This window comes from Scyliorhinus torazame, unplaced genomic scaffold, assembly GCF_047496885.1.
Source record: "Scyliorhinus torazame isolate Kashiwa2021f unplaced genomic scaffold, sScyTor2.1 scaffold_1193, whole genome shotgun sequence".
Taxonomy (NCBI): Eukaryota; Metazoa; Chordata; class Chondrichthyes; order Carcharhiniformes; family Scyliorhinidae; genus Scyliorhinus; species Scyliorhinus torazame.
The window spans coordinates 38916-61938 of NW_027308920.1; the positions used below are offsets into that span (position 1 = coordinate 38916).

A 23023-nucleotide genomic window follows, 5' to 3' on the forward strand; every position below is an offset into this window, starting at 1 on the left:
CCCAACACACACTCCCCCTCTCCCCAACACACTCCCCTCTCCCCAACACACTCCCCTCTCCCCAACACACACTCTCCCTCTCCCCAACAAACTCCCCGTCTCCCCAACACACACTCTCCCTCTCCCCCGCCAACACACACTCACTCTCTCCCTCTCCCCAACACACTCTCCTTCTCCCCAACACACTCCACCTCTCCCCAACACAAACTTCCCCCTCCCCAAAACACATTCCCCTCTCCCAAACAAACACTCACCCTCTCCCCAACACACACTCCCCTTCTGCCCAAAACACACTCTCCGTCTCCCCAACACACACTCTCCCTCTCCCCAACAGACAGTCTCCCTCTCCCCAACACACACTCTCCCTCTCCCCAACAAACACACTTCCTCTCCCCAAAACACATTTCCCCTCTCCCCAACAAACTCTCCCTCTCCCCAACACACTCACTCTCTCCCTCTCCCGAACACACTCTCATTCTCCCCAACAGACACTCCCCCTCTCCCCAACACACACTCCCCCTCTCCCCAACACACCCCCCCCTCTCCCCAACACACCCCCCCCCCCTCCCCAACACACACCCCCCCCTCCCCAACACACACCCCCCCTCTCCCCAACACACTCCCCCTCTCCCCAACACACATTCCCCTCTCCCCAACACACACTCCCCCTCTCCCCAACAAACTCTCCCTCTCCCCAACACACTCTCCCTCTCCCCCGCCAACACACACTCACTCTCTCCCTCTCCCGAACACACTCTCATTCTCCCCAACACACACTCCCCCTCTCCCCAACACTCACTCCCCCCTGTCCCCAACAGATACTCCCCCTCTCCCCAACACAAACTCCCCCTCTCCCCAACACACATTCCCCCTCTCCCCAACACACACTCCCCCTCTCCCCAACAAACACACTCCCTCTCCCTAACTCACACTCTCCCTCTCCCCAACAAACACACTCCCTCTCCCCAACTCACACTCCCCCTCTCCCAAAACACATTCCCCCTCTCCCCAACAAACACTCACCCTCTCCCCAACACACACTCTCTCCCTCCGCCAACACACACTCTCCCCAACACACTCTCCCTCTCCCGAACACACACTCTCCCTCTCCCCAACACACACTCTCCCTCTCCCCAACACACACTCTCCCTCTCCCCAACACACACTCTCCCTCTCCCCAACACACACTCTCCCTCTCCCCAACACACACTCTCCCTCTCCCCAACACACACTCTCCCTCTCCCCAACACACACTCTCCCTCTCCCCAACACACACTCTCCCTCTCCCCAACACACACTCTCCCTCTCCCCAACACATACTCTCCCTCTCCCCAACACATACTCTCCCTCTCCCCAACACATACTCTCCCTCTCCCCAACACATACTCTCCCTCTCCCCAACACACACACCCCCCTCTCCCCAACACACTCCCCCTCTCCCCAACACACTCCCCCTCTCCCCAACACACTCCCCCTCTCCCCAACACACTCCCCCTCTCCCCAACACACTCCCCCTCTCCCCAACACACTCCCCCCTCGTCTCCCCAACACACACTCTCCCTCTCCCCAACAAACTCTCCCTCTCTCCAACACACACTCTCCCTCTCCACCGCCAACACACACTCACTCGCTCCCTCTCCCCAACACACTCCACCTCTCCCCAACACACACTCCTCCCTCCCCAAAACACATTCCCCCTCTCCCCAACAAACACTCACCCTCTCCCCAACACACACTCCCCTTCTGCCCAAAACACACTCTCCGTCTCCCCAACACACACTCTCCCTCTCCACAACAGACACTCTCCCTCTCCCCAACACACACTCTCCCTCTCCCCAACAAACACACTTCCTCTCCCCAAAACACATTTCCCCTCTCCCAACAAACTCTCCCTCTCCCCAACACACTCTCCCTCGTCAACACACACTCACTCTCTCCCTCTCCCGAACACACTCGCATTCTCCCCAACACACACTCCCCCTCTCCCCAACACTCACTCCCCCTCTCCCCAACACTCACTCCCCCTCTCCCCAACACTCACTCCCCTCTCCCCAACACTCACTCCCCCTCTCCCCAACACTCACTCCCCCTCTCCCCAACACTCACTCCCCCTCTCCCCAACACTCACTCCCCCTCTCCCCAACACTCACTCCCCCTCTCCCCAACACTCACTCCCCCTCTCCCCAACACTCACTCCCCCTCTCCCCAACACTCACTCCCCCTCTCCCCAACACTCACTCCCCCTCTCCCCAACACTCACTCCCCCGCTCCCCAAAACACACTCCCCCTCTCCCCACACACACTCTCCCTCTCCCCAACACACACTCCCCCTCTCCCCAACACACACTCCCCCTCTCCCCAACACACACTCCCTCTCCCCAACACACACTCCCCCTCTCCCGAACACACACTCTCCCTCTCCTCAACACACACTCTCCCTCTCCCCAACACACACTCTCCCTCTCCCCAACACACTCTGCCACTCCACAACACACTCTGCCTGTCCCCAACACACGCTCTCCCTCTCCCCAACACACACACTCCCTCTCCCCAACACACACTCCCCCTCTCCCCAACACACACTCCCCCTCTCCCCAACACACACTCCCCCTCTCCCCAACACACACACCCCCTCTCCCCAACACACACTCTCCCTCTCCCCAACAAACTCTCCCTCTCCCCCGCCAACACACACTCACTCCATCCCTCTCCCCAACACACTCTCCTTCTCCCAACACACACTCCACCTCTCCCCAACACACACTCCCCCCTCCCCAAAACACATTCCCCCTCTCCCCAACTAACACTCACCCTCTCCCCAACACACACTCCCCTTCTGCCCAAAATACACTCTCCCTCTCCCCAACACACACTCCCCCTCTCCCCAACACCCCCCCCCTCTCCCCAACACACACCCCCCCCTCCCCAACACACACCCCCCCCTCCCCAACACACACCCCCCTCTCCCCAACACACACTCCCCCTCTCCCCAACACACACTCCCCCTCTCCCCAACACATACTCCCCCTCTCCCCAACACACACTCCCCCTCTCCCCAACACACACTCCCCCTCTCCCCAACACACACTCCCCCCTCTCCCCAACACACATTCTCCGTCTCCCCAACAAACTCTCCCTCTCCCCAACACACTCTCCCTCTCCCCCGCCAACACACACTCACTCTCTCCCTCTCCCGAACACACTCTCATTCTCCCCAACACACACTCCCCCTCTCCCCAACACTCACTCCCCCTGTCCCCAACAGATACTCCCCCTCTCCCCAACACAAACTCCCCCGCTCCCCAAAACACACTCCCCCTCTCCCCACACACACTCTCCCTCTCCCCAACACACACTCTCCCTCTCCCCCAACACACACTCTCCCTCTCCCCCAACACACACTCCCTCTCCCCAACACACACTCTTCCTCTCCTCAGCACACACTCTCCCTCTCCCCAACACACTCTGCCACTCCACAACACACTCTGCCACTCCACAACACACTCTGCCTGTCCCCAACACACGCTCTCCCTCTCCCCAACACACACACTCCCTCTCCCCAACACACACTCTCCCCAACACATACGCTCCCTCTCCCCTCTCCCCAACACACACTCTCTCCCTCCGCCAACACACACTCTCCCCAACACACTCTCCCTCTCCCGAACACACACTCTCCCTCTCCCCAACACACACTCTCCCTCTCCCCAACACACACTTGCCCTCTCCCCAACACATACACTCTCCCTCTCCCCAACACACACTCTCCCTCTCCGCAACAAACACACTCCCTCTCCCCAACACACACTCCCCCTCTCGCCAAAACACATTCCCCCTCTCCCCAACAAACACTCACCCTCTCCCCAACTCACACTCTCTCTCTCCCCAACACATGCTCTCTCCCTCCGCCAACACACACTCTCGCCAACACACTCTCCCTCTCCCCAACACACACTCTTCCTCTCCTCAGCACACACTCTCCCTCTCCCCAACACACTCTGCACTCCACAACACACTCTGCCTGTCCCCAACACACGCTCTCCCTCTCCCCAACACACACACTCCCTCTCCCCAACACACACTCTCTCCCCTCCGCCAACACACACTCTCCCCAACACACTCTCCCTCTCCCGAACACACACTCTCCCTCTCCCCAACACACACTCTCCCTCTCCCCAACACACACTCGCCCTCTCCCCAACACATACACTCTCGCTCTCCCCAACACACACTCTCCCTCTCCGCAACAAACACACTCCCTCTCCCCAACACACACTCTCCCTCACCCCAACACTCACTCTCCCTCTCCCCAACACCCACTCTCCCTCTCCCCAACACACACTCGCCCTCTCCCCAACACACACTCTCCCTCTCCCCAACAAACACACTCCCTCTCCCCAAAACACATTCCGCCTCTCCCCAACACACACTCCCCCTCTCCCCAACACACACTTCCCCTCTCCCCAACACACACTCCCCCTCTCCCCAACACACACTCCCCCTCTCCCCAACACACACTCCCCCTCTCCCCAACACACACTCCCCCTCTCCCCAAAACACACTCCCCCTCTCCCCAACACACACTCCCCCTCTCCCCAACACACACTCTCCCTCTCCCCAACAAACACGCTCCCTCTCCCCCAACACAGTCTCCCTCTCCCCAACACAAACTTTCCCTCTCCCCAACACACATTATCCCTCTCCCCAACATACACTCCCCCTCTCCCCAACACACACTTCCCCTCTCCCCAACACACACTCCCCCTCTCCCCAACACACACTCCCCCTCTCCCCAACACACACTCCCCCTCTCCCCAACACACACTCCCCCTCTCGACCAAAACACACTCCCCCTCTCCCCAACACACACTCCCCCTCTCCCCAACACACACTCTCCCTCTCCCCAACAAACACGCTCCCTCTCCCCCAACACAGTCTCCCTCTCCCCAACACAAACTTTCCCTCTCCCCAACACACATTATCCCTCTCCCCAACACACATTATCCCTCTCACCAACACACTCTGCCTCTCCCCAACACACTCTGCCTCTCCCCAACACACGCTCTCCCTCTCCCCAACACACACTCTCCCTCTCCCCAACACACACACTCCCTCTCCCCAACACACACTCTCCCTCTCCCCAACACACACTCTCCCTCTCCCCAACACACACTCTCCCTCTCCCCAACACACACTCTCCCTCTCCCCAACACATACACTCTCCCTCTCCCCAACACATACACTCTCCCTCTCCCCAACACACACTCTCCCTCTCCCCAACACACTCTCCCTCTCCCCAACTCACACTCTCCCTCTCCCCAACACACACTCCCTCTCCCCAACTCACACTCTCCCTCTCCCCAACAAACACACTCCCTCTCCCCAACTCACACTCCCCCTCTCCCCAAAACACATTCCCGCTCTCCCCAACAAACACTCACCCTCTCCCCAATACACACTCTCTCCCTCCGCCAACACACACTCTCCCCAACACACTCTCCCTCTCCCGAACACACACTCTCCCTCTAGCCAACAAACACACTCCCTCTCCCCAACTCACACTCCCCCTCTCCCCAACACACACTCCCCCTCTCCCCAACACACACTCCCCCTCTCCCCAAAACACACTCCCCCTCTCCCCAACACACACTCTCCCTCTCCCCAACAAACACGCTCCCTCTCCCCCAACACAGTCTCCCTCTCCCCAACACAAACTTTCCGTCTCCCCAACACACATTATCCCTCTCCCCAACATACACTCCCCCTCTCCCCAACACACACTTCCCCTCTCCCCAACACACACTCCCCCTCTCCCCAACACACACTCCCCCTCTCCCCAACACACACTCCCCCTCTCCCCAAAACACACTCCCCCTCTCCCCAACACACACTCCCCCTCTCCCCAACACACACTCTCCCTCTCCCCAACAAACACGTTCCCTCTCCCCCAACACAGTCTCCCTCTCCCCAACACAAACTTTCCCTCTCCCCAACACACATTATCCCTCTCCCCAACATACACTCCCTCTCACCAACACACTCTGCCTCTCCCCAACACACTCTGCCTCTCCCCAACACACGCTCTCCCTCTCCCCAACACACGCTCTCCCTCTCCCCAACACACACACTCCCTCTCCCCAACACACACTCTCCCTCTCCCCAACACACACTCTCCCTCTCCCCAACACACACTCTCCCTCTCCCCAACACACACTCTCCCTCTCCCCAACACATACACTCTCCCTCTCCCCAACACATACACTCTCCCTCTCCCCAACACACACTCTCCCTCTCCCCAACACACACTCTCCCTCTCCCCAACTCACACTCTCCCTCTCCCCAACACACACTCCCTCTCCCCAACTCACACTCTCCCTCTCCCCAACAAACACACTCCCTCTCCCCAACTCACACTCCCCCTCTCCCCAAAACACATTCCCGCTCTCCCCAACAAACACTCACCCTCTCCCCAATACACACTCTCTCCCTCCGCCAACACACACTCTCCCCAACACACTCTCCCTCTCCCGAACACACACTCTCCCTCTACCCAACAAACACACTCCCTCTCCCCAACTCACACTCCCCCTCTCCCCAAAACACATTCCCCCTCTCCCCAACAAACACTCACCCTCTTCCCAACTCACTCTCTCCCTCTCCCCAACACACACTCTCTCCCTCCGCCAACACACACTCTCCCCAACACACTCTCCCTCTCCCGAACACACACTCTCCCTCTCCCTAACACACACTACACTCTAGCTCTCCCCAACACACACTCTCCCTCTCCCCAACACATACTCTCCCTCTCCCCAACACATACTCTCCCTCTCCCCAACACACACTCCCCCTCTCCCCAACACACACTCCCCCTCTCCCCAACACACACTCCCCCTCTCCCCAACACACACTCCCCTACTCCCCAACACACTCCCACTCTCCCCAACACACTCCCACTCTCCCCAACACACACTCCCCCTCTCCCCAACACACACTCCCCCTCTCCCCAACACACTCCCCCTCTCCCCAACACACTCCCCCTCTCCCCAACACACTCCCCCTCTCCCCAACACACACTCTCCCTCTCCCCAACAAACTCCCCGTCTCCCCAACACACACTCTCCCTCTCCCCCGCCAACACACACTCACTCTCTCCCTCTCCCCAACACACTCTCCTTCTCCCCAACACACTCCACCTCTCCCCAACACAAACTTCCCCCTCCCCAAAACACATTCCCCCTCTCCCCAACAAACACTCACCCTCTCCCCAACACACACTCCCCTTCTGCCCAAAACACACTCTCCGTCTCCCCAACACACACTCTCCCTCTCCCCAACAGACAGTCTCCCTCTCCCCAACAGACAGTCTCCCTCTCCCCAACACACACTCTCCCTCTCCCCAACAAACACACTTCCTCTCCCCAAAACACATTTCCCCTCTCCCCAACAAACTCTCCCTCTCCCCAACACACTCACTCTCTCCCTCTCCCGAACACACTCTCATTCTCCCCAACAGACACTCCCCCTCTCCCCAACACACACTCCCCCTCTCCCCAACACAAACTCCCCCTCTCCCCAACACACACTCCCCCTCTCCCCAACACACACTCCCCCTCTCCCCAACACACACTCTCCCTCTCCCCAACAAACACACTCCCTCTCCCCAACAAACACACTCCAAATCATCTATGTAAATTGTGAACAGTTGTGGGCCCAACACTGATCCCTGAGGGACACCATTAGCTACTGATTGCCAACCAGAGAAACACCCATTAATCCCCACTCTTTGCTTTCTATTAATTAACCAATCCTCTATCCATGCTACTACTTTCCCCTTAATGCTGTGCATCTTTATCTTATGCAACAACCTTTTGTGTGGCACCTTGTCAAAGGCTTTCTGGAAATCCAGATATACCACATCCATTGGCTCCCTGTTATCTACCGCACTGTTAATGTCCTCAAAAGATTCCACTAAATTAGTTAGGCACAACCTGCCCTTTATGAACCCATGCTGCGTCTGTCCAATGGGACAATTTCCATCCAGATGTCTCGCTATTTCTTCCTTGATGATATATTCCAGCATCTACCCTACTCCTGGAGTTAAGCTCACTGGCCTATAATTACCTGCTTTCTGCTTACCTCCTTTTTTAAACAGTGGTGTCACGTTTGCTAATTTCCAATCCGCCGGGACCACCCCAGAGTCTAGTGAATTTTGGTAAATTATCACTAGTGCATTTGCAATTTCCCTAGCCATCTCTTTTAGCACTCTGGGATGCATTCCATCAGGTCCAGGAGACTTGTCTACCTTTAGCCCCATTAGCTTGTCCATGACTACCTCCTTGGTGATAACAATCCTCTCAAGGTCCTCACCTGTCAGAGCCTCATTTCCATCAGTCACTGGCATGTTATTTGTGTCTTCCACTGTGAAGACCGACCCAAAAAGCCTGTTCAGTTCCTCAGCCATTTCCTCATCTCCCATTATTAAATCTCCCTTCTCATCCTCTAAAGGACCAATATTTACCTTAGCCACTCTTTTTTGTTTTATGTATTTGTAGAAACTTTTACTATCTGTTTTTATATTCTGAGCAAGTTAACTCTCATAATCTATCTTACTCTTCTTTGTAGCTTTTTTAGTAGCTTTCTGTTGCCCCCTATAGATTTCCCAGTCCTCTAGCCTCCCACTAATCTTTGCTACTTTGTATGTTTTTTCCTTCAATTTGATACTCTCCCTTATTTCCTTAGATATCCATGGTTGATTTTCCCTCTTTTTACCGTCCTTCCTTTTTGTTGGTATAAACCTTTGCTGGGCACTGTGAAAAATCACTTGGAAGGTTCTCCACTGTTCCTCAACTGTTTCACCATAAAGTCTTTGCTCCCAGTCTACCTTAGCTAGTTCTTCTCTCATCCCATTGTAATCTCCTTTGTTTAAGCACAAAACACTCGTGCTTGATTTTACCTTGTCACCCTCCATCTGTATTTTAAATTCCACCATATTGTGATCGCTCCTTCCGAGAGGATCCCTAACTATGAGATCCTGAATCAATCCTGCCTCATTACACAGGACCAGATCTAGGACCGCTTGTTCCCTCGTAGGTTCCATTACATACTGTTCGAGGAAACTATCGCAAATACATTCTATAAACTCCTCCTCAAGGCTGCCTTGACCGACCTGGTTAAACCAATCAACATGTAGATTAAAATCCCCCATGATAGCTGCTGTACCATTTCTACATGCATCTGTTATTTCTTTGTTTTTTGCCTGCCCCACCATAATGTTACTATTTGGTGGCCTATAGATTACTCCTATCAGCGACTTTTTTGCCTTACTATTCCGGATTTCCACCCAAATGGATTCAACCGTGTCCTCCATAGCACAGATGTCATCCCTTACTGTTGCCCAGATGTCATCCTTAAATAACAGAGCTACACCACCTCCCTTACCATCCACTCTGTCCTTCCGAATAGTTTGATACCCTCCGATATTTAACTCCCAGTCGTGACCATCCTTTAACCATGTTTCAGTAATGGCCACTAAATCATCGTCATTCACGATGATTTGCGCCATCAACTCATTTACCTTATTCCGAATACTACGAGCATTCAGGTAAAGTACACTTATGTTGGCTTTTTTACCTCTGTTCTTAATCTTAACACCTCGATCAGTAACCTCTCCTAAGTTATATTTCCTCTTAACCTTTCTCCTAATTTTCCTTGTCGTCTAACCTTATGGATCTTCATGTAACAACCTTACCATTAATGTTTTCACTTCCTGTTTTATTTCTTTTCGTATTCCTGGTCCTATTCACTGAGCTCCCCTCAGTCACTGTACCTTGTACTGTCGCCCTTTTTGATTTTTGACTTTGGCTTCTCTGCCTTACACTTTCCCCCTTACTGCCTTTTATTTCTGTCCCTGTTTTACTACCTTCCAACTTCCTGCATCGGTTCCCATCCCCCTGTCACATTAGTTTAAACTCTCCCCAACAGCTCTAGCTCCCCACACTCTCTCTCTCCCTCCCACACTCTCTCCCCTCTCCCACACTCTCTCCCTCTCCCACACTCTCTCGCTCTCGCCCCTCACACTCGCTCTCGCCCCTCACACTCGCTCTCGCCCCTCACACTCGCTCTCGCCCCTCACACTCGCTCTCGCCCCTCACACTCGCTCTCGCCCCTCACACTCGCTCTCGCCCCTCACACTCCTCTCGCCCCTCACACTCGCTCTCGCCCCTCACACTCGCTCTCGCCCCTCACTCGCTCTCGCCCCTCACACTCGCTCTCGCCCCTCACACTCGCTCTCGCCCCTCACACTCGCTCTCGCCCCTCACACTCGCTCTCGCCCCTCACACTCGCTCTCGCCCCTCACACTCGCTCTCGCCCCTCACACTCCTCTCGCCCCTCACACTCGCTCTCGCCCCTCACACTCGCTCTCGCCCCTCACACTCGCTCTCGCCCCTCACACTCGCTCTCGCCCCTCACACTCGCTCTCGCCCCTCACACTCGCTCTCGCCCCTCACACTCGCTCTCGCCCCTCACACTCGCTCTCGCCCCTCACACTCGCTCTCGCCCCTCACACTCGCTCTCGCCCCTCACACTCGCTCTCGCCCCTCACAATCGCTCTCGCCCCTCACACTCGCTCTCGCCCCTCACACTCGCTCTCGCCCCTCACACTCGCTCTCGCCCCTCACACTCGCTCTCGCCCCTCACACTCGCTCTCGCCCCTCACACTCGCTCTCGCCCCTCACACTCGCTCTCGCCCCTCACTCGCTCTCGCCCCTCACACTCGCTCTCGCCCCTCACACTCGCTCTCGCCCCTCACACTCGCTCTCTCTCCCACACTCGCTCTCTCTCCCACACTCGCTCTCTCTCCCACACTCGCTCTCTCTCCCACACTCGCTCTCTCTCCCACACTCGCTCTCTCTCCCACACTCGCTCTCCCTCCCACACTCGTTCTCTCGCCCCTCACACTCGCTCTCGCCCCTCACACTCGCTCTCGCCCCTCACACTCGCTCTCGCCCCTCACACTCGCTCTCGCCCCTCACACTCGCTCTCGCCCCTCACACTCCTCTCGCCCCTCACACTCGCTCTCGCCCCTCACACTCGCTCTCGCCCCTCACTCGCTCTCGCCCCTCACACTCGCTCTCGCCCCTCACACTCGCTCTCGCCCCTCACACTCGCTCTCGCCCCTCACACTCGCTCTCGCCCCTCACACTCGCTCTCGCCCCTCACACTCGCTCTCGCCCCTCACACTCGCTCTCGCCCCTCACACTCCTCTCGCCCCTCACACTCGCTCTCGCCCCTCACACTCGCTCTCGCCCCTCACACTCGCTCTCGCCCCTCACACTCGCTCTCGCCCCTCACACTCGCTCTCGCCCCTCACACTCGCTCTCGCCCCTCACACTCGCTCTCGCCCCTCACACTCGCTCTCGCCCCTCACACTCGCTCTCGCCCCTCACACTCGCTCTCGCCCCTCACACTCGCTCTCGCCCCTCACACTCGCTCTCGCCCCTCACAATCGCTCTCGCCCCTCACACTCGCTCTCGCCCCTCACACTCGCTCTCGCCCCTCACACTCGCTCTCGCCCCTCACACTCGCTCTCGCCCCTCACACTCGCTCTCGCCCCTCACACTCGCTCTCGCCCCTCACACTCGCTCTCGCCCCTCACTCGCTCTCGCCCCTCACTCGCTCTCGCCCCTCACTCGCTCTCGCCCCTCACACTCGCTCTCGCCCCTCACACTCGCTCTCGCCCCTCACACTCGCTCTCTCTCCCACACTCGCTCTCTCTCCCACACTCGCTCTCTCTCCCACACTCGCTCTCTCTCCCACACTCGCTCTCCCTCCCACACTCGTTCTCTCGCCCCTCACACTCGCTCTCGCCCCTCACACTCGCTCTCGCCCCTCACACTCGCTCTCGCCCCTCACACTCGCTCTCGCCCCTCACACTCGCTCTCGCCCCTCACACTCGCTCTCGCCCCTCACTCGCTCTCGCCCCTCACTCGCTCTCGCCCCTCACACTCGCTCTCGCCCCTCACACTCGCTCTCGCCCCTCACACTCGCTCTCGCCCCTCACACTCGCTCTCGCCCCTCACACTCGCTCTCGCCCCTCACACTCGCTCTCGCCCCTCACAGTCGCTCTCGCCCCTCACACTCGCTCTCGCCCCTCACACTCGCTCTCGCCCCTCACACTCGCTCTCGCCCCTCACACTCGCTCTCGCCCCTCACACTCGCTCTCGCCCCTCACACTCGCTCTCGCCCCTCACACTCGCTCTCGCCCCTCACACTCGCTCTCGCCCCTCACACTCGCTCTCGCCCCTCACACTCGCTCTCGCCCCTCACACTCGCTCTCGCCCCTCACACTCGCTCTCGCCCCTCACACTCGCTCTCGCCCCTCACACTCGCTCTCGCCCCTCACACTCGCTCTCGCCCCTCACACTCGCTCTCGCCCCTCACACTCGCTCTCGCCCCTCACACTCGCTCTCGCCCCTCACACTCGCTCTCGCCCCTCACACTCGCTCTCGCCCCTCACACTCGCTCTCGCCCCTCACACTCGCTCTCGCCCCTCACACTCGCTCTCGCCCCTCACACTCGCTCTCGCCCCTCACACTCGCTCTCGCCCCTCACACTCGCTCTCGCCCCTCACACTCGCTCTCGCCCCTCACACTCGCTCTCGCCCCTCACACTCGCTCTCGCCCCTCACACTCGCTCTCGCCCCTCACACTCGCTCTCGCCCCTCACACTCGCTCTCGCCCCTCACACTCGCTCTCGCCCCTCACACTCGCTCTCGCCCCTCACACTCGCTCTCGCCCCTCACACTCGCTCTCGCCCCTCACACTCGCTCTCGCCCCTCACACTCGCTCTCGCCCCTCACACTCGCTCTCGCCCCTCACACTCGCTCTCGCCCCTCACACTCGCTCTCGCCCCTCACACTCGCTCTCGCCCCTCACACTCGCTCTCGCCCCCCACACTCGCTCTCGCCTCCCACACTCGCTCTCTCTCCCACACTCGCTCTCTCTCCCACACTCGCTCTCTCTCCCACACTCGCTCTCTCTCCCACACTCGCTCTCTCTCCCACACTCGCTCTCTCTCCCACACTCGCTCTCTCTCCCACACTCGCTCTCTCTCCCACACTCGCTCTCTCTCCCACACTCGCTCTCTCTCCCACACTCGCTCTCTCTCCCACACTCGCTCTCTCTCCCACACTCGCTCTCTCTCCCACACTCGCTCTCTCTCCCACACTCGCTCTCTCTCCCACACTCGCTCTCTCTCCCACACTCGCTCTCTCTCCCACACTCGCTCTCTCTCCCACACTCGCTCTCTCTCCCACACTCGCTCTCTCTCCCACACTCGCTCTCTCTCCCACACTCGCTCTCTCTCCCACACTCGCTCTCTCTCCCACACTCGCTCTCTCTCCCACACTCGCTCTCTCTCCCACACTCGCTCTCTCTCCCACACTCGCTCTCTCTCCCACACTCGCTCTCTCTCCCACACTCGCTCTCTCTCCCACACTCGCTCTCTCCCACACTCGCTCTCTCTCCCACACTCGCTCTCTCTCCCACACTCGCTCTCTCTCCCACACTCGCTCTCTCTCCCACACTCGCTCTCTCTCCCACACTCTCTCTCTCTCCCACACTCTCTCTCTCTCCCACACTCTCTCTCTCTCCCACACTCTCTCTCTCTCCCACACTCTCTCTCTCTCCCACACTCTCTCTCTCTCCCACACTCTCTCTCTCTCCCACACTCTCTCTCTCTCCCACACTCTCTCTCTCTCCCACACTCTCTCTCTCTCCCACACTCTCTCTCTCTCCCACACTCTCTCTCTCTCCCACACTCTCTCTCTCTCCCACACTCTCTCTCTCTCCCACACTCTCTCTCTCTCCCACACTCTCTCTCTCTCCCACACTCTCTCTCTCTCCCACACTCTCTCTCTCTCCCACACTCTCTCTCTCTCCCACACTCTCTCTCTCTCCCACACTCTCTCTCTCTCCCACACTCTCTCTCTCTCCCACACTCTCTCTCTCTCCCACACTCTCTCTCTCCCACACTCTCTCTCTCTCCCACACTCTCTCTCTCTCCCACACTCTCTCTCTCTCTCCCACACTCTCTCTCTCTCCCACACTCTCTCTCTCTCCCACACTCTCTCTCTCTCCCACACTCTCTCTCTCTCCCACACTCTCTCTCTCTCCCACACTCTCTCTCTCTCCCACACTCTCTCTCTCTCCCACACTCTCTCCCTCTCCCACACTCTCTCCCTCTCCCACACTCTCTCCCTCTCCCACACTCTCTCTCTCTCCCACACTCTCTCTCTCTCCCACACTCTCTCTCTGATCCCCCCCACTCTCTCTCTCTCTCTCTCTCTGGCCACCCCGTTCTCTCTCAGATGCTCTCTCCCACACTCTCGCTCTCTCCCACACTCTCGCTCGCCCCACACTCTCGCTCGCCCCACACTCTCGCTCGCCCCACACTCTCTCCCTCTCCCACACTCTCTCCCTCTCCCACACTCTCTCCCTCTCCCACACTCTCTCCCTCTCCCACACTCTCTCCCTCTCCCACACTCTCTCCCTCTCCCACACTCTCGCTCTCTCCCACACTCTCGCTCTCTCCCACACTCTCGCTCTCTCCCACACTCTCGCTCTCTCCCACACTCTCGCCCTCTCCCACACTCTCACTCTCTCCCACACTCTCACTCTCTCCCACACTCTCACTCTCTCCCACCTCACTCTCTCCCACCTCACACTTGCTCTCGCCCCTCACACTCACTCTCTCTCCCACCTCTCTCCCCTCAAACTCGCTCTCGCCCCTCACACTCACTCTCGCTCCCACACTCTCTCTCTCTCTCTCCCACTCTCTCTCCCTCCCACACTCTCTCTCTCCCACACTCTCTCACTCTCTCTCTCCCACACTCTCTCTCTCCCACACTCTCTCACTCTCTCTCTCCCACACTCTCTCTCTCTCCCACACTCTCTCTCTCTCCCACACTCTCTCTCTCTCCCACACTCTCTCTCTCTCCCACACTCTCTCTCTCTCCCACACTCTCTCTCTCCCACACTCTCTCTCTCCCACACTCTCTCTCCCTCCCACACTCTCTCTCTCCCACACTCTCTCACTCTCTCTCTCCCACACTCTCACTCTCTCTCTCCCACACTCTCTCTCTCTCCCACACTCTCTCTCTCTCCCACACTCTCTCTCTCTCCCACACACTCTCTCTCTCCCACACACTCTCTCTCTCCCACACTCTCTCTCTCTCTCTCCCACACTCTCTCTCTCTCTCCCCCACACTCTCTCTCTCTCTCTCTCTCCCACACTCTCTCTCTCCCACACTCTCTCTCTCTCTCCCACACTCTCTCTCTCTCCCACACTCTCTCTCTCCCACACTCTCTCTCTCTCCCACACTCTCTCTCTCCCACACTCTCTCTCTCTCACACTCTCTCTCTCACACACTCTCTCTCTCACCCACACACTCTCTCTCTCACCCACACTCTCTTTCTCACCCACTCTGTTTCTCTCACACACTCCATAAGACCATAAGAGAGGAGCAGAATTAGGCCACTCGGCCCATCGAGTCTGCTCCGCCATTCAATCATGGCTGATATTTTTCTCATCCCCATTCTCCTGCCTTCTCCCCATAATCCTTGATCCCCTTATTAATCAAGAACCTATCTATCTCTGTCTTAAAGACACTCAGTGATTTGGCCTCCACAGCCTTCTGCAGCAAAGAGTTCCACAGATTCACCAACCTCTGGCTGAAGAAATTCCTCTTCATCTCTGTTTTAAAGGATTGTTCCTTTAGTCTGAGGTTGTGTCCTCTGCTTCTAGTTTTTCCTACAAGTGGATACATTTTCTTCACGTCCACTCTATCCAGGCTACTCAGTATCCTGTAAGTTTCAATAAGTTCCCCCCTCATCCTTCTAAACTCAACAAGTACAGACCCAAAGACCTCAACCGTTCCTCATACAATAAGCTTTTCATTCCAGGGATCATTCTTGTGAACCTCCTCTGGACCCTTTCCAAGGCCAGCACATCCTTCCTTAGATACGGGGCCCAAAACTGCTCACATTACTCAAAATCGGGTCTGACTAGTGCCTTATACAGCCTCAGAAGTACATCCCTGGTCTTGTATTCTAGCCCTCTTGACATGAATGCTAACATTGCATTTGCCTTCCTAACTGCCGACTGAACCTGCACGTTAACCTTAAGAGAATGGTGAACAAGGACTCCCAAGTCCCTTTGTGCTGCTGATTTCCTAAGCATTTCCCCACTTAGAAAATAGTCTATGCCTCCATTTTCCTTCCAAAATGAATAACCTCACACTTTTCCACATTGTATTCCATCTGCCACTTCTGTGCCCAATCTCCTAGCCTGTCCAAGTCCTTCTGAAGCCCGCCTACTTCCTCAATACTATCTGTCCCTCCACCGATCTATGTATCATCTGCAAACTTAGCAACAATGCCTTCAGTTCCTTCCTCCAGATCATTAATGTATATTGTGAAAAGTTGTGGTCCCAGCACCGACTCCTGAGGTACATCAATAGTCACCGGCTGCCATGCTGAAAAAGACCCCTTTATCCCCACTCTCTGCCTTCTGCCAGTCAGCCAATCCTCTATCCATGCCAGGGTCTTACCCTTAACACCATGGGCTCTTAACTTATTTAACCGTCTCCTGTGCGGCACCTTGTCAAAGGCCTTCTGGAAATCTAAATAAATCTCGTCCACTGGTTCTCCTTTGTCTAAATTCATTGTTACTGCCTCAAAGAACTCCAACAGATTTGTCAGACATGACCTCCCCTTGCAAAGCCTTGCTGACTCAGTCCTATTTTATCATGCACTTCCAAGTACTGCGCAATCTCGTCTTTAATAATGGACTCTAAAATCTTACCAGTGACCGAAGTCAGGCTAACCGGCCTATATGTCCCATCTTCTGCCTCCCTCCCTTCTTAAACAATGGTGTTACATTAGCCACTCTCCTGTTCTCTGGGACCCTCAGCTATCTCTATTAGAACCCTGGGGTGTAGTCCATCCGGTCCAGGTGACTTATCCACATTCAGATCTTTCAGTTTCCCCAGAACCTTCTCCTTAGTAATGGTCACTGCACTCACCTCTGCCCCCTGATTCTCCTTTGCTCTGGCATTAGGTCTCTTCCACCCTGAAGACTGACTAACTATTCAATTCGTCTGCCATTTCTTTGTTTCTTATTATTACACATTCTCTCTCCAACTCACTTTCACTCTCTTCCCCCCTGCAATCTCCCCATCTCTCTGCCGGACTCTCTCTTTTTCACTCATTCTCTCTCTCTCAACCCCCACTCTATTTCTTTACCACAGCAATTCTTCCTTTCCTCTCACGCGTCATTCCCATCCACTCCACAACCCCGAGTCTCTCTCCTCCCTCTCCCGCTGCTCCCAACTCACGTCTTGTTGCAGTATGAACTGCCATCGCCCGCATATCCTCTGTTACAGTGACATTCAAAGGATTCAAAGGTGTTCCTGCAGGTGGCAAATGAATTACAGTTGTCCATTCGGAGGCGGCACTCGTCAATGTCAGGACAGACTCCATAGGACCAGCTGGCTGGCTCACTGACCGACAGGTTGTAGAGACCCAGCAGTGCAACCGAACAATTCTCAAACCCTCGGAGTCTGGAGAAATCACCCGCCAAACACCTGGGAAACAGCAGTGGACATGTGAGGAAGGCAGCAGATAGACACCAGACAGAGTTAATCACACACAGAGAAAACCAGACACCAGACAGAGCTAAGCACACACAGCGACACCCAGACAGAGCTAATCACACACAGCGACAGCCAGACACCAGACATAGCGAATCACACTCAGGCACCATACAGAGCTAATCACACCCAGACACCAGACAGATTTATTCACCCCCAGACACAGCGAATCACACACAGCAACACCCAGACAGAGGTAATCACACCCAGACACCAGACCGAGCTAATCACACTCAGCAACACCCAGACAGCAGACAGAGCTAATTACACACAGAGACACCCATTCACCAGAGAAACACTCAGACACTAGCCACAGGTAATTACACAGACACCTAGACACCAGACAGAGCTAATCACACACAGAGACACCCAGGCAGAGTTAATCACACAGAGACATCCAGACACCAGGCAGAGCTAATCACACACAGAGACACTCAGAGTTAATCACACACAGGACCCAGACAACAGACAAGGTTAATCACATTCAGACATCCAGATATCAGACACTACTAATCACCAACATGCATAGGCCAGTCCTCGACCCAAAGACCACCTACACGTCCCTCTCCTGAACATTACCTGCCAATGGTGGGATTGTCGGAGTCTCCACACCAACCGCACTCAAAGTTTCGCAGACAGTCCTTACAGGTGAGGAATCGAGAGCAATCTAGACACTTACTGACCGAGTGAATGCTGCAAATAGGAGATAGAACACAGGCTCAATTTTATCCAGCCATGCCCACAACCCTGAGAATAGGTAGAGAAGGTATACACTCTCTCTGCACTGGCGTAAATCCTTTCGCCTTTGACCTTTTCTCTATTGTCCCCCCTCCTACCATCCAACAGCATGAGAACCCATCGCATTTGAAACTGCCTTCAGTTCTGAGAAAGAGTCCTATTCAACTCGAAACATTAACTCTCTTTCTCTCTCCACAGATGCCACCTGACCTGTTGAGTTTTATCCAGCGCTTTCTATCCTTAATTCCGATCTCCTTTTACTTACCATATGGCGAGGAGCAGGAGAAGGAGGATGAGGGATTGGAACTGAATGGAAGAATTTAGTTTGGGAGGAATAAAATTCAAAACGCGAAACACTTGTGGAGCCATAGCGGGGCAGGGAATTAGATCTATAGATAGTGCAGCAGGGAATTAGATCCATAGACAGCGGGGCAGGGAATTAGATCTATAGATAGCAGGGCAGGGAATTAGATCTATAGATAGCAGATTCGATCCAGAGATCAGTAGAAGTGGTAGCACGAGGGGGATTGAAGCTGTTTTGCTGTACGTGGGATCCCGAGGTTTGACAAATTGGGGATTGGAGGTGATGGTAAAGCTGAGCGATCTACTGATCAGGATGGAGGTCAAATACTGGGTGCACTGGGATATTGTGATTATGGAGTGTGTGTAGCGGAGGGTCAGCGAGATGCTGAGATAGAAGGGCAGTATGCAGGCAAATCTCAGAGAAATTGAAAAAAAATAGGTAATAATAGGGGATTTCAACTTCACCAATGTTTTTTAAAAAATTTAGAGTACCCAATTATTTTTTATTTTTTTTCCAATTAAGGGCAATTTAGCGTGGCCAATCCACCTAACCTACACACCTTTGGGTTGTGGGGGTGAAACCCACGCAGACACGTAGAGAATGTGCAAACTCCACATGGACAGTGACTCAGGGCCGGGATCCAAACCTGGGTCCTCAGCACCGTAGTCCCAGTGCTAACCACTGCGCTATTGTGCTGCCCTCAACTTCCCCAACATTAAATCCGATAGTCAAAGTGTGAAAGGCTTGGAGGGGGCGGAATTCTTAAAATGCATCCAGGAGACCTTTTTATGCCAATATGCAGAAAGTCCTACAAGAGAGGGACCTAGTTTTAGGGAATGAAGCCGTGCAAGTGGTTGAAGTTTCAGTTGGGGAGCATTTTGATGATAGTGACCGTAACTCAGTAGTTATGGAAAGAGACAAAAGTTAAAGTTCTGAATTGGCACAGTGGGGGCAATTTTAATTGAATAAGACAGGATCTGGCCAAAGTCGGCTGGGAGCAGATACTTGCAGTAAAATTTGATTAATTCACAAAGGAATACAGGGTCACATATTCCCGTAAAAGTGAAAAATGGGAGCAATAAGTCCAGAGAACCCTGGATGTCAGAGTTGGATTGGGGGGGAAAGGGAGGCTTATGGCAGGTACCAAAGTCTCAAAACAGCAGATTCCCTGGAGGAAGATAGAAAAGGGCTGAGGGTCACTTTAAAAATAAATTAGGAGAGTGAAGAGGGGACATGGGAAAAAACTGGTGGGTAAAATAAAGGAAAATCCAAAGCTGTTTTGTAAGTATATTAAGGACAAGAGAATGACCAGGGACATGAATGTAGGAGACTTGATCAGTAAGTTTGCAGGTAACACAATAATTGGTTGTGTGGTAAGGAGTGAGGAAGAAAGCCTCATTAGGGACCTGTGAGGCAATGTGTGTGTGCAGCCGAAAGACATAGGTGAGGTTTTAAATGAGTACTTTGCATCTGTGTTCACTATGGAGAAGGATGATGTAGGTATAGAAATCAGAGAGGGGGACTATGGTATATTTGAACAACTGGGAAGGAGGAGGTATTAACAGTTTTAGCAGGCTTAAAAGTTGATAAATCCCCATGCCCAGATGAGTTGTATCCCAGGGTGGAAATCACAGAAAATCAAACTTTAGTGAAAGGGAAACATTTGGAAAAAATTATGGAGGGGCAAGAATTAATCAAGAATAGTCAGCATGGCTTTGTCAAGGGGAGATCATGTCTCACAAATTTGATAGAAGTTTTCAAGGAGGTGACTTGGCGTGTAGATGAGGACAGTCTACATGGACTTCAGTAAGGCTATTGACAAGGTCCCACATGGGAGACTCGTCAAGAAGGTAAGAGCCCATGGGATCCAGGGCAATTTGGATATAAAATAGGCTTAGTGGCAGGAGGCAGTGGGTGATGGTCGTATGTTAACTTTGGAAGCCTGTGCCCAGTGGTGTTCTGCAGGGATTGGTGCTGGGTCTCTTGCTGTTTGTAGTGTTCATTAATGGTCTGGACATGAATGTAGGAGACATGATCAGTATGTTCGCAGATGACACAACAATTGGTGGTGTGGTAAGGAGTGAGGAGGAAAGCCTTAGATTACAGGACAAAATACAATGAGTGTACAATGAGTGGTTGGAACCTAGGAAGTACAAAGGACCAATGGGATCTTGGTGTGCATGGCCATAAATTCCTGGGATTCTTGCCTTTATTAATCGAGAAGAGGAGGGAGGTTATGCTGGAGCCTTATAAAACGCTGCTTAGGCCGCAGCTGGCCTACTGTGTACAGTTGTGGTTACTTCACTATAGAAAGGAAGTAATTGCACGAGAGAAGAGCCACCAGAATCTTACCTGGCCTGCTGCATTTCAAATGTCAAGAGAGACTTAATAGGCTGGAGTTGTTTTCCTTGGAGCAGAGAAGGCTGAGGGAGGTCCTGATTGAGGTGCACAAAATTGAGGGGTATAGATGGAGTGAATAGGAAGGAGGTTTTCCCCTTAGTAGATGGGTCAATAACCAGGGGGCATAGATTTAAGGTCAGGGGCAGGAGATTTAGAGGAATTTGAAGAAACACATTTTCATCCAGAGGGTGGTGGGAATCTGGAACTCACTGCCTGAAAGGCAGGAACCCCTCACAACATTGAAGAAGGACTTATGTGCGGCACGGTGGCACAGTGGTTAGCACTGTTGCTTCACAGCGCCAGGGACCCGGGTTCAATTCTGGCCTCAAGTGACTGTCTGTGTGGAGTTTGCACTTTCTCCCCGTGTCTGCGTGGGTTTCTTCCAGGTGCTCCGGTTGCCTCCCACAGAAGAAAGATGTGCAGGTTATGTGGATTGGTCACGCTAAATTGCCCTTGGTGTCCAAAAGTTAGGTGGGTTTGCTGGGTTGCGGGGATAGGGTGGACTTAGGTGGGCTGCTCTTTTCGGGGCCGGTGTAGACTAGATGGGTTGAATGGCCTCCTTCTGCACTACAAATTCTATATGATACACCATACAAAGCCAAGGACCAAGAAATTGGAAACGGGATTACAGTGAATAGGTACATGATCGTCGGCGCCAAAAGGCCTTTTTTTGTGCTGCAAAAACGCTACAACTCAATGTTGGAAGGGGGCGAGAGGCATTGGGACAAGGACTGCAGGGGCCTCACCTGTCATACCAGTCCCGACACTCCCCAGACGGATATTTGGCTAGGTAGGTGGTGAAGAGGAAGCAGGTGTGTGTGGACTCACACCAGGCACACTGGCTAGAATTGTTCAGACACTGGCGGCATGTTGACAGCCTGTCAAAGAGAAATACAATCCTGTGAGCAACGGAGCTGGAACCGGCATTCATAGCAGAGACAGGAGGTGAACAGGTACCACAAAAAAATCCGAGCGCACACACGCTGATCCCAGCCCGGAGACACGACTCCAAGCGCACACACGCTGATCCCAGCCATGATGACACAACTCCGAGCGCACTCACGCTGATCCCAGCCTGGTGACACAACTCCGAGCACACACACGCTGTTCCCAGCCCAGTGACACATCTCCGAACGCACTCATGCTGATCCCAGCCCAGTGACACAACTCCGAGCGCACTCACGCTGATCCCAGCCTGGTGACACAACTCCGAGCACACACACGCTGTTTCCAGCCCGGTGATACAACTCCGAGCACACACACGCTTTTCCCAGCCCGGTGATACAACTCCGAGCACACACAAGCTGTTCCCAGCCTGGTGACACAACTCCGAGCACACACACGCTGATCCCAGCCCGGTGACACAACTCCAAGCATACACACGCTGTACCCAGCCCAGTGACACAACTCCGAGCACACCCACGCTGATCCCAGCCCGGTGACACAACTCCGAGCACACGCACGCTGATCCCAGCCCGGTGACTCAACTCCGAGCACACACAAGCTGTTCCCAGCCTGGTGACACAACTCCGAGCACACTCACGCGGATCCCAGCCCGGTGACACAACTCCGAGCACACTCACGCTGTTCCCAGCACAGCGACACAACTCCGAGCACACTCACGCTGTTCCCAGCACAGCGACACAACTCCGAGCACACTCACGCTGATCCCAGCCCAGTGACACAACTCCGAGCACACTCACGCTCATCCCAGCCCAGTGACACAGCTCCGAGCGCACTCACGCTGATCCCAGCCTGGTGACACAACTCCGAGCGCACTCACGCTGATCCCAGCCTGGTGACACAACTCCGAGCACACACACGCTGTTTCCAGCCCGGTGATACAACTCCGAGCACACACACGCTTT

The 23023-nt window shown here is 54.8% G+C and overlaps 1 protein-coding gene across 1 annotated transcript; it reads right to left on the reverse strand.

The window, feature by feature from the left end:
* Positions 1 to 17374: 17374 nt before the first annotated feature.
* On the reverse strand, positions 17375 to 22086 carry LOC140407137 (multiple epidermal growth factor-like domains protein 8). Its single transcript, XM_072494833.1, has 3 exons — positions 21902 to 22086; positions 18293 to 18406; positions 17375 to 17647 (listed from the first exon to the last, which is right to left on the reverse strand). Exons 1-3 carry the CDS (start codon positions 22084 to 22086, stop codon positions 17395 to 17397), a joined length of 552 nt encoding a protein of 183 aa, XP_072350934.1. The 3' UTR covers positions 17375 to 17394.
* Between the last annotated feature and the right edge of the window lie 937 nt (positions 22087 to 23023).

Coding starts and splice junctions, on each gene's coding strand:
- LOC140407137 (XM_072494833.1), bottom strand. CDS start 22,086: ATGAATGCCGGTTCCAGCTCCGTTGCTCACAGGATTGTATTTCTCTTT. Junction 18,407..21,901: donor TGTCGGGACTGGTATGACAG/GTGAGGCCCCTG, acceptor TCCTATTTGCAG/CATTCACTCGGTCAGTAAGT. Junction 17,648..18,292: donor GACAATCCCACCATTGGCAG/GTAATGTTCAGG, acceptor GCTGTTTCCCAG/GTGTTTGGCGGGTGATTTCT.